The sequence below is a fragment of the Gekko japonicus genome, unplaced genomic scaffold (genome assembly GCF_001447785.1).
Source record: "Gekko japonicus isolate JY-2015 unplaced genomic scaffold, Gekko_japonicus_V1.1 scaffold591, whole genome shotgun sequence".
Classification (NCBI taxonomy): domain Eukaryota; kingdom Metazoa; phylum Chordata; class Lepidosauria; order Squamata; family Gekkonidae; genus Gekko; species Gekko japonicus.
Window position 1 is genome coordinate 141,086 of NW_015171521.1, and position 19,224 is coordinate 160,309.

The 19,224-nt window shown below is 41.2% G+C and overlaps 1 protein-coding gene across 1 annotated transcript in view; it reads right to left on the bottom strand.

Annotated features, from left to right (window-relative positions):
- The window catches only part of STK38 (serine/threonine kinase 38), a 34,533-nt gene that overhangs the window by 8,012 nt on the left and 7,297 nt on the right, over window positions 1-19,224 (bottom strand). Inside the window, exons 3-9 of the mRNA XM_015419446.1 lie at window positions 13,288-13,339; window positions 13,020-13,142; window positions 12,122-12,205; window positions 8,844-8,967; window positions 6,624-6,778; window positions 4,734-4,836; window positions 2,501-2,562 (exon numbers count right to left, since the gene is read on the bottom strand). Of these exons, the coding sequence (XP_015274932.1) occupies window positions 2,501-2,562; window positions 4,734-4,836; window positions 6,624-6,778; window positions 8,844-8,967; window positions 12,122-12,205; window positions 13,020-13,142; window positions 13,288-13,339 (703 nt within the window). The remainder of the gene's footprint in view (window positions 1-2,500; window positions 2,563-4,733; window positions 4,837-6,623; window positions 6,779-8,843; window positions 8,968-12,121; window positions 12,206-13,019; window positions 13,143-13,287; window positions 13,340-19,224) is intronic.

Sequence of the window (19,224 nt, forward strand, 5' to 3'; positions counted from 1 at the left end):
TGCACTTTTTCCAAAGCTATAATATCCTTTTTAAGGTGTGGTGACCAGAACTGCACACAGTATTCCAAATGAGGTTGCACCATTGATTTATATAGGGGCATGATGATATTGGCTGATCTGTTTTCAATACCCTTCCTAATAATCCCCAGCATAGCATTGGCCTTTTTTATTGCAGTCACACACTGTCTCGACATTTTCAGTGAGTTATCTACTACAACTCCAAGATCTCTCTCTTGATCAGTCTCTGCCAGCTCAGACCCCATCAATGTGTATTTATAGTTAGGATTTTTGGCTCCAATGTGCATCACCTTGCACTTGGTCACATTGAACCCCATTTGCCATGTTGACGCCCACTTGCCCATCCTTGACAGATCCCTTTGGAGTGCCTCACAAACCTCCCTGGTTTTCACCACCCTGAACAACTTCGTATCATCTGCAAATTTAGCCACTTCACTGCTTACTCCCAACTCCAAATCATTAATGAACAAGTTAAAAAGCAGTGGACCAAGTACTGATCCCTGCGGTACCCCATTACTTACCACCCTCCACTTAGAGAATTACCCATTCATACTAACTCTGTTTTCTATTAATTAGCCAGTTTTTGATCCATAAAAGGACTTGTCCTTTTATCCCACGATTTTTGAGCTTACTTAGGAGCCCCACCACGCACCAGTGAACTCTGAAGCAGCCGGCAAGTTCCTCCAGAAGTGGGTGAAATTGCCGTCAGCTCGGAGTTTACTGGCACACAGTAGGCTTACAAAAGCCATTTAAAGGGACACTCCTTTTAAATGGCTTTTCCAAAGACTCCGAAGAAGCTGGCAAACTCACCCAGAAGTGAGTCACTTCCGGATAAGCTTGCCACTTTGGTATAGGTATAGCTACCCAAATAAAAGCCTTTTTTTTTTCTTTTGCTTTTATCCCGGCTCAGCTATTTGGTAGCTACTCAGATTCCCTAGTCTGAATTCAGTTTAATAAATGCCCGAAGAATACCAGTAACATATTTTTCAGGTATTTATTCAACTTGGTTTTTACCTAGCGCACACCCCTACTTTTCATTACTTCTACAAGATTTAACTGAACCCTAGGGACTATACCTATAGTTTGTGGAAGTAACAGTAGCAAACATATTAAGTAAATATCCAAGCAAGCTACTGCTTAATTACATTAGACAAATGTGTATTTTTAAACAAACTCAGCAAACAAATATGATAAATGTGTTTTTTATTGGCCAACAGCCAACACAGTATTTTAAAACCAGCGAATAAAACCTCTTAAATATTATAAAGGCAGCAGATCTATACTTTCTACTCACATACCCAACAACACAGATCATTTTGGGTAGTGGCAAAACCCAATATCTACTTAGGAACCTTGCTACATTGCACTAAATGTGCAGCAGAATCAGAAAGGAATTCCACACAAATAAGTCTAGCTCACCACCTAGTAGTGCATAACACAAAATGAGTTAGGCAGCCAAACCACCTTCAGATTTCCTGGCTATACTACACACAATACCATACGATAATTATTATTACTTATTATCCCACACAAGCACCGGTTTCTCAATTTGCTCAGTCAAAAAGGGCTGTAACCACCACAACACCATGACATGCTACTATAAGAATTGGACCTCTGACGATTTGGATACTCACTGGTGTTCTGATGTACATAGCTTATAGCCCTGTTTCTTTGTCTGCTTGCATATTTCCCTAAATGCTTTATCTTTGTGTTCTCACACTGGTTTTTTGTTCTCAAGCTGATATAACACATGCTAGCTATGAATCAACTATACTGTCCTCTGACATTCCCAGGATGAGGAGTAGTTGAAACAGGCTCAATTGTCTATTATAGATAGTGCGCTTGGTACACTGGAATGAAATCCTCCTTCACGATGGCCAAGAGATTGTTCGCTTCTCATTATGTCTGTTGGCCAGGCAAGAAGTCTATTCGATAAACATTCTCACAGTATTATTTGTTCTTTATTAACCTGTCTCTGTCACATGTAACCATGACATATGAATGTAGACTGCATCAAAGTTCTTGTAAGAGCTAAACTTGTATTATCTGCCATTACTGTCAAAGCCTTTGATTCACCTGCAACTTTCCTGATTGCTAATAAAATCCTTAAACGGACTTATCACATCTGAGAGTTACTGAAGAGTCTTACAGATTGACAGCTACCTATTTGAGCCAACTGGTCCAGAAGAGCAGCACAGCACAATACTGAAAGCCACCAAGAGGTCTAGGAGAATCAACAGGCTCTCTCCCTGGTGAAGATTATCCATCAGGGTGGCCAAGGCAGTCTCTGCACCAAAACTGGACTGAAACTAAACTGAAATAGGAGCACATAATGATTACAATAGTTCATAATGTACAAAGCAGACCCTACCATTAGTATTCTTTTAGAGCCTGCCTGTTTACTTGAAGCATGGGTTTAAAAACATTTTGACAATGCTGTACTGTGATGCATTAACAGATTTCCAGACAGAGTGGTACCTACCAATTGCCGTCGGTTTCTTTTCCAAGTCTCTGCTTTCCTTTTGGAATTCATATTCTGAAAAGCTGAAGAGAAATTCACAGGTAGATATTAACTGTTTTTAATGATTCAAGATTTTGCTGGTATTCTGAAGAAGTAAAAAAAATTGGCCAATAGTTAACTCCTTTCAACATGTTTCCCCAGTCCTTGAACTCAGGGGTGGGGGAGACTAGAAGTGAAAAAAGAACTATACATGATGGTAGCAAGACACAAATACAGCGTAAATTAGCCTACATTTCTAACAATGGTAATATTGGACCCCAGTTATAGGGTTAGGGTACATTTCAAAATGGGAAATTTAAAATAATTCGCATTATGTTTTTAATCCCACCCTTTCTTTAAGGAGTTCAGGGCCATGTACATTGTTCTCCACTCTTCCATTTTATCTTCACAACAACCCTGTGAAGTAAGTTAGGATGAGAGAGTGATTGGCCCAAAGTGTAACCATTACATCGCACTGGTTCTCTTTTACTACTTCATCTTTTCTAAAGACTGTGAAGAGGATTTCAGACATGTCAAACAGCAAAACAGAGGAAGGCAAAAAAAAAGTAAACATTCTGGAGAATTATCACCACATTTCTGCAGTTACATAAAGGCCAACCACCACTACCATTCAACTTCCCAAACACTGAGCCTAAGTCCTGATTTGAAGGGACAAGACCTCAGAAAGAAGAATTTCCATGTCTGGACTTCCAACAGGAAGGCCAAAGTCACAGTCAGCAAGTGTTAACAACTTTGCTATCACTACAGATGCTCATGTTCACATTGAGAAATGGATGGTACATTTTACGCATGCCCAGGAGCCACCACAGAGAGATTCTCACATGACTTGCTTAGCTACATACTCCTCCACCCCATTCAGTGACCTGGGCACCTGGAACTTTGTACCCCACTCTCATTCCAGCATCCTTGCCTGTGCCTGCAGGGCACCCCTTGCTGGCCTCCTTCCAGGGCTGCATCTACGGCCTGATTTACGTGGCCGTGCCGTGGTCAGATCTCCGAGCTGCAGCTCTCAGGGCATTTAAAATAATTTTTTTAAAAATGGAATAGAATAGAATAAAGAAGGAACCTTGCCTTGTTTGGGCCCTGGGTGGTGGGTGGCTGCAGTTGGTAAGGCTGCTGGGCCCACCCCCCTCCTAACCCTTTCCCTTTTCTTTACTCCCCCCACCCAATATTGTCTCCCCCTCCCCCCCTCCACGGCTCTGTGCAGGGGCTTTTAGAGCAATGCCAGCACTTTAAAATGTTTTAGATGTCTAAACGTTTTATCTGTTTTTAGGATGATTTAAATTTATGTGGGTGTTTTATTCTATTGTAAGCCACCCTGAGCCGGTCTTGGCTGGGAGGGTGAGGTATAAGTCTAAATAACTAATAATAGCTTATTACTACTTTAGCTCTGATAGCTAAGACAATAATGCCTATACACCAAAGCTGTATCAAAAACGGTTTCTTTTGAACAAGGAAACTGCTGACTGCCAAGAATGCATTTTACAAAGAGATTCAAGAGGGACTGCCTTTTAGTCTTCAGCAAACACAGAAAGAGCACACAGAATAAGCACATGGACTAGCTAACTGCTACAAACATATCAAGTAGTTATCTGTACAGAGAATACTGTGTACAGAAAAAAAGCTTATCTGAATAACCCTTTTTCTTATTGTTCTGCTTTTCTCTAAGTCCACCTCCCTTGTCTGTTAATTCAAAGAATTGGTATCATTAATGTTGGCAGTTAAAGGAAAAACATTTTCTGACTCTCACTGTGCCGTACGCATAACAAAAAGAGAGTTTGAGCAAAGAGACCTCTGCATGAAAGACTTGACAGAAAGGTAATGCAAGGTGAAAGGGACAGCAAATTCCAAGTTCTCTTTGCTATGACTTTCTCACTGAAGTTGGGGATGCACAGCTAGAGTGCTCTTTTGCTATCAAATTCTAGCAAATGATAATGACTAATAGTTTTGAGTCCAATTAAACTGGGACTCTTCAAATGTCAGTGGATGGCAGTAACATAAATGACAGTTAGGAAAAACAAATTCCTCTAATACTTCACTTATCCGGCAAGGCTCAATAATGAACAGGATTGGAGAGGACACATCTTCTCTTGAGAGACTAATCAGTATTTCGGGTATTTATGAGAAGTATTTTCCCTAGTTTATGCCAACATAGAAGGCTCCCAGAGGTCTGTACTGGTGTGACATAACTTACTAAAGTCGCTGGGAAGACTGTGGCTCAAATTTCTATAGAACTCAGTTCTATGAGCTTTCTTTAGTCCAGTGCAAAGACCAAAGTCTGATAACTTCACATGTCCCTACAGATGAAGGGGAAAAACAAAACAGGAGAAGATCACACCACATATACTCTTCAGACACTGAAAGCGTTTAACTATATAGATTATATGTCATGACTATGGATTAATTGGATTGTGCTATTTCCCCAAGCCCAATGTTTGGGGGGGGGGGGAGTGTTTAATTTACCTGCATTCATTCTTAATATAGCATGAAAAAGAGTTGTGCATTTCAAGGGTGACTGCAGGAGATAATGAATGGCCTCAGCAATTATCAGCTGAAATCACCTGACCTCTTATAATAAAGAAGCATAACCCCATTAAATGGAGGAAGCCAAACAGTACTTCATTGCAGTCAGATTTCCCTGATTCATTTTCAAGATGACTGTGGCTAGTTCACACATGCAAAGCTTGATTTCTTCTTCCACATGATCATATGCATAGATGCACTGACTACATGGAGAATGTGTTGACAGAGATAGCCAGAAACATGACTGCACTTTTCACAGCAGCTGCGATCACAGGAGTCAGTGAGGCTCTCTACAGTGAGATTGTGGGGAAAATGTCATAATGGGATTGAAACGGAACTTGAGGAAAGATCCATGAAATGATTTTATGTTTCCACTGGTTATTGTTTGTGGTTGGTTCCAGAAAAATCTACATTTCGTTTACTGCTGCTTTAAAAACAAATCAACAACAGGCAGATAAAATCTCTTGCTGAAACCAATTCAGAGCCTTCACAGTATTTTTATAATTCTGTCAAAACAGTTTACAGTGTAACAAGGCCACATTACCATACTAAATCGATAAACAACTTAAAAAAAACCCAAAGTAGTATTTTTCATGAAAATGGTAAACTATTAAATCACAGCCAGTTTAAAATGATAGAGTACGCTTGACCTTACATAATCATGGGGTTTGAGCCCATGATTTGCAGGTGCAGGGAGTACAAGATCTTCCCTGCCCTCCCCTTGCTCGGAGCTACCTCTGACCCCTGGAAAATGTATTCCTGGGTAGAGGGACTTGTACATACTACCACTAATAGTAATTACCATATGGCATTGTGTGTGGTATAGCCAGGAGATCTAAGATTATCTGGCAGTCAGAAGTTTTTGCTCTTAAGCGTTATGCACCACCAATCCACTGCATCAGTCAAGCAGCACATGCAAAAGGCAAAACCCGCAATTTCTCCCCACCCCCACCCCATTACAGCCACTCAAGTGGTGCAGCTATTAGTACATGCAAGTCCCTCAACCATAGGAAGCAACTTTCCTGGCACTGGAAACAACCCCATAGGTAAAGAGAGGGTGGGGAAGATCCCAGACTATCAGTGCTTTCTCCTGGTGGTTCATAAGATCAAAGCCATAGTATATAAATGTGACTATTATCTTGATATTTCGAGAACATGCTCAAGAACAACATCAGAACATTTAATTGGCAAACAAAACAGAATTCAACTGTGTCATGAATCTTTTGACACTGAAAACTGAACCCCGATTCACACACTTAAAACTTCCCCATGCAGTGCAGCCATACAGTGAAGCTCTGCTCCTCAATTTCTCCCATTAAAACACGGCAGGAGTCAGATGTTGTTCCCACCACACACTATTTTATCATAAACAGCAGGATGCATGTATGAATTACTTTAAAATTAATCCACATAAGTTCACTTCATCGAGTTACTCTGTGATGCTATTCCATATAATGCTCTTGGAGTTTACGAACCAAATAATGCCACAGAATACAGTTTGCTACCACATTTTGACCAGGAATTACTTGAAAGTACTACCAAGTAAACATCACACACTTACTTTACTGTCCAAAAGGAGGTTATCTGGCTTGATATCACGATGAATAAAACCCAGCTGATGAATTGAATCAATAGCTAGCACAGTCTCTGCAATGTAAAACTGAGTTTCCTCTTCTGTTAAGGTATCTTTTTTCATCAATAATGTCATCATATCTCCTGTACATACAGATACCAGAAAGCAAAAGATAACTGAATTCAGCTCCTCTGTAGATGCCAACCTTAGTTCAATGTCAATTCTACCAAAAATTTATTTTGTGATCTCATCTGAACCAAACAGAGCCTCTCATTTGCCCAGAATACCACCATTCATTTCTTAAGTAGATTCTTAGTTTCAAAAACTACATTTCTTCCCTAGCACAGGTGAAGAAACAGACACAATCTCGTACTGTTCACACAGTTTACTGTGTTTCAGAAAGCCCTCGGCAGGTTTATACGGTGAAGGGAATGGGGGGGGGGAGAAACCTATAATTGCCAGTTAGGATGTCTAACTCATCCCAAAGTTCATACTCTTATCATAATAGCAGGTGACTTTTTGAATATGCCCTTAATTTCACCAGTGCCATCAAAAAGTTAAAACTATCTGAACATCACATTTTTAACTTCAGCCGAAGCAAACAGATATGGGTGATTGCAAGTCACAGCTAAAATAGCTGTTTTGAAGGTTGGTGTTACACTATTGCTATACCTACTGTGTGTTAACTTTCCTCTCATTACTTCCTACACATTAACAAAAGCTTTTCTGTTATTGCTGCGTACAAACACTATAAACGAGAGGCAATCAACTCAGGGTCTTTAGATTTGGTTGTTTATTGCCTTCTGGTAGCTGCAGCATGGGCCAGCTGATGAAATGGCTACAGAATGCAAGAGTTGCTGTGGGTCCCAGCCATAAGAGCAAAGCACTGTTGATGCAAGTCAACCATGACTCTGCTGCTGGCACAAAGACTGTGGTTCTCCACTATTTTCTCCACTGGCCAGTTGGACAATGGCCTTCACCTTGGCGGATTTAAAGAACTGGGACACAGGAGCTTAAAAAAATCACTCTACCCCAGCAGCAGTGCAAGTCAGGGAAAGTCACTCCAGTGAAGGAGTTAACCAAAGGCAGAGGGGAGGAGAGAAAAAGGAATTCAAGATTGTCAGAAGACTGATTTCCAGACAGCACTGGCAAAGAAGCCCAGTCCAGTGAAGCAGCCACATTTTTTTTTGAGGGAGGGACAGTAAATACAATCTCTTAAATTATGAGAAGCTGGCCAACCCACACAATGTTCCCCCCATGTCCTCTCTTCCAATCAGCAGCTGCAATAGTGGTGACTGAGATTTTATCCATTAACTCCTATCTGCAGCCAGCGCTGCTGCTGGAAGAAGAAGAGTTGGGGTGTTTTCAAAAATACATTTTCTCATTCAAATTAGTAAGTATACACATCACATAAGGGAAAAAGTGGTTATTGAGGAACTGACACTTTACTTTTTGGTACTTTCACTTCAACAGAGTGGTGAATTGTCAAGGCGTTGGTGGAGAAATAGGAAAGAAATTCAGGTGGGTTTACCTAGCACATTTCGGGTCTAAAATCTGCCAGTTCACATCTGAAGAAATTATGCTGCAATTGTGTTATGCTGCAATCGTGTTTGTAAAAAACACAGACACATAAGACACATAGAAAAAAATCAGCTTTTTGGAACAACATTGTCAAGATTCTGAAGAACAAATGGAATCACAATACCAAAGAAAAAGGCAAGTGTGGAAATAAGATTAAAGTGGGTTCCACTGCTAAAAGAAGGGCCCCAAATACTTCCAAGACATACGGTGACACACTGGAAGTCTGATTATGCCACTGAAACATAGCTTTACTAAAGTTGGTAAGATGTTTAGAACAGGTCAAGCTTCAGTTCCTTCCACTCCTTCAAAGACACACATACCAACACCACAAGCACAGCAATGAAATCTTATTACCTGCAAGTTCACTTGTGGAAGACGTTTCATGTAGTCCAAAACTGCTTTTCATGAGCACTGCTAGACATAACTGATACCTTCCTTTAAAAGGCATTAGACATCTATCAGCATGCCCTGAAGTAGCTCAGTAACAGTGTCAGAGCCTATATACCCACAAACTGAAGTGAAGCTTTTACATGTATGACTGTGTCAAAAGAAGGATTAGAAGACGCGTGGAGGGCAGGGTACAAATCGAATAAATAAACACAACAATCTTTTATCTTAAATAATTACCTCCAGGCAGGAACTCCATTATTAGGTAGAGGTTTAGCTTATCCTGAAAGCTATAGAACATTTTTACAACCCACAAACTGTCTGCCTCCACTAGAATGTCACGCTCCGCCCGAATATGGCCAACCTGGGAGGTAGATATATGCATATAATTACAAATTTGCACTGCAAAAATGAAACATTTTCAGTTGCACAGCATTTGTGAGCATTTGGACCAGATGACCCCTAGCCAGCAATTAATTTTTAACTAATTTTCTCAAGAGCTCACTGATTCCATCCACCAATTTGCACTGAAGAGAGTCAAGCCCTGGCCTCTAAAGTAGCAAAAGACAATGCTGGTAGAGCTCTCTATTATATATGTTCATCAGTAAATAAGCCAAATTCACAACTAGAAAAAGAAATAAGCATACTTAAATAAAATTAGTGAATAATCACTCAGCAGCTTAAAATCATGCTAAAAATAACTTACAAAAGATTAAATAACTACAGTTCAGCATCACTAACATATATCCGGTAAAACAAATTCAACAGTCAAAAGAATTACCTCAAACCTTCATATGTGAGAATTAATATATTAATATTATTATTAATCTTTCAATGCTAATGGTGGAAGTAGGGAGCATTTTAAGAAGGGTCACCCACGAACATACAGCTCTGGATTTTGATTTTAAGCAATTTGAGCAAGATAATTGAGAGGGCAGTGGCAGCTCAGTTACGGAGTTTTCTGGATGACGCTTCCATATTAGACCCCTTCCAGTCCTGCTTTCGTCTGGGCCATGGCACAGAGACAGTACTGGTCACCCTCACAAACGATCTCCGAAGACATTGGGATAGAGGTGGGATGGCGGTGCTGTTGTTGTTGGACCTGTTGGCAGTGTTCGACACGGTCAACCATCAGTTACTAGTCCACCGCCTCGCCGACACTGGAGCCCAGGGACTCGCCTTACAATGGCTTGCCTCCTTCCTCCAGGGCCAGGGACAAAGGGTGGCACTTGGGGAAGAATTATCCCAAAGGTACCCACTGATTTGTGGAGTGCCTCAAGGGGCGGTTCTATCCCTGATGTTATTTAACATCTATATGCGCCTCCTTGCCCAGATTGCTCAAAGCTATGGACTGGGTTGTCATCAGTACGCTGATTACACCGAGCTCTATCTGTTGTTGGGTGGCCAGTCAGACTCTGGGCCGGAAGATTACAAGCCGTGGCTGGATGGCTTAGGCTGAGTCCATTGAAACTGAATCCGATGAAGATGGAGATTCTATGCCTAAATCGTAGCGGTCTGGGGTTAGGGATCTCACTCCTGACCTTCGATGGGGTGCCTTTGGTGCCAGCACTAGAGGTTAGGAGCTTGGGAGTGCTCCTGGATGCCTCCTGAACAATGGAGGCCCAGGTAGCAGCCACTGCCAAGTCAGCCTTTTACCATCTTCGGCTGATTAGGTATTTGGTTCCCTTCCTCGAATGCAGCAACTTGGCAATGGTAATCCACACAATGGTCACCTCAAAATTAGACTACTGTAATGCTCTCTGCATGGAGCTGCCCTTGTCCCAAATTCAGAAGTTGCAACTGGTGCAGAATGTAGCAGCCAGGCTGCTGTTGGGTCTCACCCCACGAGAACACATCCAGCCTGCGCTAAAGGTATTGCACTGGCTGCCTATAGCATACCGAATTCGCTTCAAGGTGCTGGTGCTTACCTATAAAGCCCTATATGGTCAGGGGCCAGCATACCTGAGGGACCACCTTTCCCCACATGTTCCCCAGAGAACACTGCATTCAGGGACACAAACCTTTCTGTAAGCAACAGCTCAGCCAGAGTCTGCTAATGAGGGGGAGCAGGGGAGGCATTTAACAGAGTGGAGAGAACAGCTGGGGGGCAAACTGACAGGAGCCGGGAGTGAACTTGGGAGGAAGAAAGAGGAAGAGGGACAGCACAGAGGAGAGGGGAGAGAAACAACCTTGGAGGAGACGCCGGCAGAGGCCAGAGAGGGACCGAGACCGCAAACAGATAACAATAGTGACGCTGGGGAAGGGCCTTTCTCCAGTGTCGGAGGACAGACAGTGAAGCAGCCAGGAGGGGTGTGTCTCACTTAGAACAGCCAACGAGGAAGCCAAGCCGATGGGAGTGTCAGAGCTCCAAAAGAGCCTCCCTGCAGACTTCCCAGGACTCAGGTTGGACTTGAGGGGGTAAGGGCCCACCCAAGGCTGCAGGCTTCACTCTGGGGAAGCGAAGACAGGACTGGGCACTGTAAAGGGGTGGGGTGAGAGAGCACTGGGGATGAGAAATAAACAAGAGACACATGACTGGTGATGACCCTCATAGCCGGATGCTGTAGGGACTTCCCACAGCTTCTCTAGGGCTGAAGCCATTAACCTCCGACACCTTCTACTGCTCCCTGATCCTAAAGAAGCCAGACTGGCCACTACCAGGGCTAGAGCCTTTTCTGTGGCAGCACTGCGCTGGTGGAACGAGCTCCAGAAGGACACCAGGACCCTGCAGAGTTTACTTCAATTCCACAGGGCCTCCAAGACGGAGCTCTTCCGCCAGGCATTTGACCACACTTAACATCTTGATAACTTGGAGCCTCCCTGGGATTGTTTGTATCATCTAAGTCTGTACTAACTGACTCCTGTTAAGAAAATACGGGATTATGACTGCCGTCGCATAGGAAATATATATGTATTGCACTTTAGATTTGATGTGTTTTAAACTGTTTTAACACTTTTATGTAAGCCATCCTGAGCGTGCTTCGGCAGGGAAGGCGGGATATAAATCCAATAAATAAATAAATAAATTATTTTATGGGGAAACCACTTTGATGTATTTGGGAAAGGTCTATAAATATTGGGTGGTGGTGGAAAGTGGTGTCAAGTCACAGCTAACGTCTGGCAACCCGCAGGGTTTTCAAGGCAAAAGATGTTCAGAAGTGGTTTGCCATTGCCTGCCTCCCCATCACAACCCCAGCATTCCTTGAAAATGTCCCATTCAAATACTACCTAGGGCCCACCCTGCTTAGCTTCCGAGATCTGACAAGATTGGGATAGGCTGGGTTATCCAGGACAGGGCTCTAAATATCGTAAATGAATTAATTTGATCACTTCTAGATTACTGAGGTTTCCCCCCAAAGTTTCTCCCACGCTTGCAGGGATTCCAATTTACTCAGTACACAATAAAATGGTAAATTAAAACATCCTAATTATCTAAACAGTGCAGCAACCAAGAATCATATATTAGTCAAACATTAAACCCAAGTGTGCTAGGACTGCTACATGCTATCAGTATTTACCTGTTCTTTTTCAAGCATGTCTGCTTTGCGTAAAATTTTCATTGCATATACATGCCCTGTGTCTTTTTTCTGAACAAGCCGTACCTAGAAGTTGTACAAAAACAAATGAAAACATTAGAATCCCTTTCAGGCATTTTTATTTCCCAAGTTAAGGCTCAAGGCAACATAAATGAGTGGCAAAACACACTGCAATACTGCAGAATGATACAGAAACTTTGGTTTCTATCAATTTAGCACAGATATTGCCAACTGCCATTGAACCTTTAGATTCATACTGAACTAATTACTACTTTTTCCTCATGACAATGTTCACAATCAATTATGGCAAGAGACTCTGGAAATATATTACAGCAGCTCATTCATCTGAATGGCCTGGGCTGCATCCAAAATATCTGGAAAGATTTTTTAAAAATGCTATTCATGTACCATGACAATAGCATGGGGCTACTTGTGGACACAAAGCAAATAAAAACTAAACATTTCTGATAATACATTGTTATCAGGTTCTGATTTTCCAATAAGCCAGACCGTTTTCGCCAACTGATGCTTAGAACATTCTCTGAATTTTGGGAGCAACCACATATAGGTTAAGAAATTAACAGAAATGACACAGAGCTCAGCAGGAGGATTTACTTCATCTGATAAGACTGTGCACCATGATTATTAATACAGGTATTATGCCCCATTTTAAAGAAAAGAACTAGTTATATCTTTTCTTTGAAAACCACAAATGTGAAGAAGCCAGACATTATATATTGCAGGTCCTAAAACTATACTTTGAACAGGATGAGAAACACAGCCTTTTGCTGTAGCTGGACTAGTAGTATGGGAGAGGCAGTAGCTGTTATTTATGCTGTTTTGTTTACAAGGCAATTGTGTTAGTCCCTTGGTCTCTTACCTCTCCGAATGCCCCTCTGCCTATTACTTTTAAAGACTCAAAATCTTCCAACCCAAGTCTTGTCCTTTTTAGGCGCAGAAACTCTGTTTCTTTTCGGGCATGTGCTGACCTCCTGATTCTTTTCTGTATTTTTTTTTAAAAAAGAAAGTTTAAATGAAATTTTGCACAACACAGACAACTTGTGGAGCCTAGCATTCAATAGCTGAAGTTCATGAGCAATGGATTTCTAGAAAGCATATTTAGTTAGAAGCTTTAGTATATGCAATACCTCTTCATCTTTTAAACCTTCTTCTTCCATCACTTTTTCTAATTTCTTTTGCCTGAAAAATTAAGAAATTGTGAATGAGGTATTTGGGAACTACAATCTGGTATTCCAAAACTCTGTTAACAGTACATGATCAGAATAATGACAGTGCTTCCATTTACACTTCTGTTAATCAGAATCACTTCTGTTGTATGTGCTCTCTATGGCTACCACAGATACTAGATAGGCTGCCATATTCTATACCCTATACCAACTGTAATTTCCAAGTAATTTCCAAGGGCATCCCACATACGGCATGCTACAATAGTGAATCCTCAAGGTTACTACAGGATACCCAAATCAGTAGTCTCCAAATAAAGGGAGAACTTTTAGGCTAAGTTCAGCTAGGGAAAAATTGCATTCTTAGTCATCACTGTCACCTGTTTGTCCAATAACAGAGTGGGGTCTAATCAGACCGCCAAGCATTTAACGTTGTGTGAAACTCCATCTAAAATAGGTAGCACAACCCTCCTTTGTCTAATAAGAGGCAGAAAACAGATGAAAGCTGATAATTTACAACAAGAAATATGTAATTTGGTAAACATCAAGTCTGATTTCAGCTTACAGCTAAAACTCTTATTACTTGGGCCAGGATGGGATACTGTCATGAAGAAGGTGTACAGGAAACAGTTACAGCAGAAGCATTCTTATGACAGAAATGGAAAAGGCTACTCTACAGTACTAATTTTACATTTATAACACTATCACAATTACAGATGAAAATGGAATACAAGTTTAACACAATGACCAGGTTCTTAATTTTAGCTAGATCTGTCTAAAAGAAATGGAAGTTATTGAACTAAATTCATAATCAATCATGAAGGGATATCTTAGATTTCTAGGGATGGCTTTTGCAAAACTTAATACATTTGGTACTACTAGGGCAACACCACGATGAAGCCCTTGACCATTTTTGGCACAAAGCCTTGTCTAAGTTGTAATATATACTTGTTCCACACTACATTACAGAGTTACACAGCCAGGCTGCTACACTGCAGCCTCTGCTTCACAATTACTTCCTCCCAGATAAAGAGCTTTTAATTACTTTACACCCAAGCAAATGTACATTACAAAAGCCTCAAATTACATTGGTCATCTATGAATAAATGAATGCTCGACTATAAAAGCACTTCTGAAAAAAAAAATCTGAAATAACTCTTAGAATGGTTGCAACAGCTGAAGTAATACATCAGAACAAAAACGGATACAAATACATTTATTAAGGATGCAAGACAGGACAGGAATAAGTCTGCTGCAGTGAGGACCCATCAGCTCAAGAATATCTTTTATTCCTCTAAGGCAGTGAGTTTCTATCAATACCTACAAAAGAAAGCTTCCCATATCAACTGACCTGCTAAGGAATCCCTGCATTTACAAAGGATTTTGAGGTATATTCCAAAACATACAATCAGTACTCTGGCCAGATCTCCTGGACCTCAGAATAACAACGGGCAGTAACTGCCCCTCAAGCTGCACACTGCAGGGGACAATTAGTAACGGTGGACAAATGGTTTTTCAGGAAGATTGCTCTCTATTATTGGTCTTACTGAAGAACTTGAAAAGCTTTCCTGGGATACAGCGTGAAAGTCTCTCCAGGGCATTCAATGGTCACAACACAGGCTATAATACAGCACTCTGCCACATTCCTGTTTGCCAGGGAGAAATATAACTGAAGCACCCATCTTCCCCTAACTCTCAGCTTCAGCAGTACACTTTTCCCATCTAGAAAGTGCATCCTGCACTTACTAAATTGTTTTCTACTTGAGAAATTCTATGCTGTGCTTTGACACATCATGCCCTACACTTCTTTGCATCGTTTCTAATTTTTGTAATCCCTGTTGCATCGGTTATTGATGTCCCAAGCTATTCAGCGGCATTGTTTTAGACTGTGTATTTCACCTGCAGTCTCGGTGAGAAAGGTGGGCTATAAATAATTAAGCCACTCCTATCTTGGCCTTTTAAAAGCAGCAGGATAGTTCCACACTACTCAGAAGAAAGACTGCTGCAGCAGAATATGTATGCTGTTTCACCCAGCCCTTTAAGTGTCAGAACGGGAATACAGCATTCTTTCCAGCCAGAAGAATGCCAGGGTGGTATTAACAAACGATCAGAAAAGGAAGTTGTGGGTGAATAGATGGTTGCTGTTAGCGGAAGAAAGAAATCAAAAGCTACTTCCTGGACTAGATGTTGGGTGGGGTTGACTACTTTTACAGAATTACAAACCCAGCCATGCAAAGTCTCAGGACTTAATGAGAGTTTTTTCTTCCAGGACAGAATTCTTAAAGTTCACAAACTGGTTTTCTAAGTGTCATGGCTTACTCATTTAAAGATTTGTTTCTCATTTTCAAATTAAGACAAAGTCAATTCCAGCAAGGCACACCTGCCCCCACATAACCACTGTTATTTATTAACATTTATAGTCAATCTTTCTCACTGAGACTCAAGGCAGATTAAATAGTGTAAACCAATTACTGAGACTCAAGGCAGATTACATAGTGTAAACCAATTCAATCAATCTAATAAGCAATGGAATAGGATTAGGACTGCAGAAATCTGAAGCAAAGCAATTTACATGTGCCCCCACATAACCACTGTTATTTATTAACATTTATAGACAATCTTTCTCACTGAGACTCAAGGCAGATTACATAGTGTAAACCAATTCAATCAATAGGATGACACATCTAATAAGCAATGGAATAGGATTAGGACTGCAGAAATCTGAAGCAAAGCAATTAACATGACATGTTAACCCATGCAGAAAACATGTTAACCCATGCAGAAAATGGCATTTCATAAGTATAAAACAATGCACTGAGAGTAAAAGAATACATACAGCAACAGATAACACATGCTATACACTGGAGTATAGTTCACAGCCCCACTCCGTTCATTAAAGCATCTTCCCAAACCATTCTGTTATAATATAGCCCTACCCTATTACCTTTATAAACATGCCCTCCTGAACAATTCTGTTTCATGTAGTTTGTGGAAGTGTGGGAGCCTTCCTGACCTCCTCAGGCAACCTATTCCATAATATGGGGACCACAAAAAAGAATACCCAAGTACAGACAGCTGTTGTGCTTGCCCATTTGCAGCGTGGCACCTGCAGAATGGGTTAACGGCAAGAAGCCAGAATATAATCTCCACCCAGTTCAGAGGCTAAACTAGAGTACTGTTCTTCAGTGTTGGTTTGGAGCAGAAAGTAGGCTGCAGTGCAACCTATGTCAAGTTACACCACAGGCAGCACCACTTTTATTTGTTTTCTTAAGAGGAAGTGAGAAGGTGAGATAAGGACATGGTTAAAAGAAGATAATATATAGAAAGTCAAGGTTAAAGGTGAGCCCTACGTCTGGAAAAGGACATGGCAGATGACACGTGGACTAAAATTTTCATAGGCTCCAGTCACACGGGCAGGAAACTGCAGGGGGGAAGCGTGGCTGTTTGCCCCGGGGCAAACTAACCCGCGGTTAAGCGATCAGACCTCCTGTGGAGGTCCTCTGGAGGTACCGTGGAGGTTCCGTGGGTAGGGAGCGGTGCCGATCACAGGACACGCCTGCGCGCAACGAAGAAGCGTGCGGTGCGGCAAACTGGTTTTCTTTTTTTGTGTACACAACAAATGCGCATGCTCCGTTGGGTGCGTGTGGGCATCCACGGAGACTTGGGGGGGAAAACGAAGCGCTACGCTTCCCAGATGTGCCGGTGAGATCGCGCCCGGAAAATCCGCCTGTCTTCCGTCTCTCTTGCGTGGCTAATGTTCCGTGTGACCGCAGCCATAGATTCTAAGCTTACTACTTCATGAAATAAGCTCTTGCCACATACAAACAGAAATAGAAATGTTTGTCCTACATTCTAGAAGGCCCAAGCTACTTGTAAATTTCATACACTTCTCCTACAGAGATGGCCCCATTACAATTCATATTCTGAGTGTATATTAATTTCTAGATAACCATATAAAAAGTTGTGACATATTTCTGCCTAAATTGCCATTGTACAGGTAAAGCCTGAATATCAGAAATTAGGAGCTTTGGACTAGGAAAAAACTGTTTTTAGCTCTAGACATCATGGACTCCTGGCCTGGAGTGCTGAGAAGAGAAGATGGCTGAGGAATTGGGGCTCTCCTTACTCCAAGAGGTCTTGCCACCGTGAAGCCGTCAATGCAACTAGAGCTGACCTCCGGAGGAAGTGGACAAGTGATCCAGCATGAATGAGCTCCTGCAATAAATTAAAGGCAATAAAACTGAGTTAACTGATCCCCTCTACAAGCCGCTGAGCCTTTAAGGTGAACGGCAGCAATTCATGAGATAAGTGGCGGGCGGGGGAGGAGTTGGGGATTCCCCCCAACCATGAAATTAAATGGTTCCTGAACAATAAACTGGGAGGAAAAGAGCGAATCTGATCATGAGAGACAGCAAACTAGACCGAAAGGTGCAAAATAGTCCAAAGCGTTTTCAAATCGGAGAACTTTCATTTTAACTTTAAACATTTTCTCCTTGTGTAAACAATGTCTCGTACAGGGAGAAGAATGGTGCCGGAAAAGAAGCCTCTCACAAGAAATAATCAACCAACGACTCCTTCCCAGACACAGGAAGCAGCTGCTGACTTTCCTAATATGCTGACACTGGCATTGCACCCTCTGCTGGAGAAGATGTCAAATATTAACAGCAAGCTGGATGGAGTCCAAAAGCAATTGACACGGATGGATAAAAGAGCAGATGATACTGAGAAAGCCATTAAGAAAGTTGAGACAAAAACAAAACATACTAAACAGAAACTGGAAGAATTGGAAAAAGAGAGAATCTCAGATAAAGGTCAACTGTTGCAGCTCCAAATGGAAAGATCAATGTATGTCTTGCGCTTTCAAGGCATTCCAGAACAAAAAGGAGAAAATTTAAAAGAACTTTTAATCGAAACATTAGCACCGATGACAGAACTTAAACAAGATGTACTGCAAAATGATATGGATCTGACTTATTGGACTTACTCAGATTTCATCAAGAAAAATAAGCTACCTGGTGAAGTATTTGTGAAATTCTCCAAGAGATCTACTAGAGAAGCTGTTTTGAAAGCTACATCTGGGAAACCCTTAAAAGTAAAAGATAAAGAAGTAAAATTTTTAAAGGATATTACATTTGAGGTGCGGAAGCAAAGGCAACAATACAAAGACTTAACTTTCTTCCTTCATAATAACTCAATTTCATACAGATGGACATTTCCATAAGGACTTGTGTTCAACTATAAAGATAAGCCCATCAAGATTGACTCTGTTCAGAAAGCCAAAAAAAATTTGGAACATCAACAAAACCCGAACAAAGGTGAAAGATTGAGGACAGCAATGAAGAAGATGATAAAAGTGACTGTAAATCTGAAGATACATCAAATAGCTCTGGCAGTACCTCTGAGGTATCGGATTCGGAAAAAGGAGTAGTTGCTCCCAAACCACTTAAAGTTAAACTGAAATACTGAAATATAAGAAGAAAAAGTGTGGAAAATAAACTGAAAGTTCAATAGAACATAATTGACTATAAAGCACCTGTAGATTTGTATTAAACACTCAAGCCGGCTTTATCTAGAAATCAATACCTTGACATAGTACCTTTGTTATTATTGTAGGTCCGATATATAAGAATGTAATTTCTGAAATATGATCCTTGTCTTAATTTAGCTTCTGTATTAGTTTTAGAGCTTCCTTTGCCCCTTTCCCTTAGGATGTAGTGTATAAAAGCAATAAAAATTATTTTTTTTAAAAACTAAATAATGGTGACCAAGGGTAAGCTATGGTAGCCATTTTGTGGCTGGCTATTCCTCCTGTGGCAGCGATTTTGTGGCTGTGCCCTCAATGCTGTGTCAGATTTTCAAAGGCACCTGCAGGCTCAAAAAGGTTGGGGGCCCCTGGTTTAG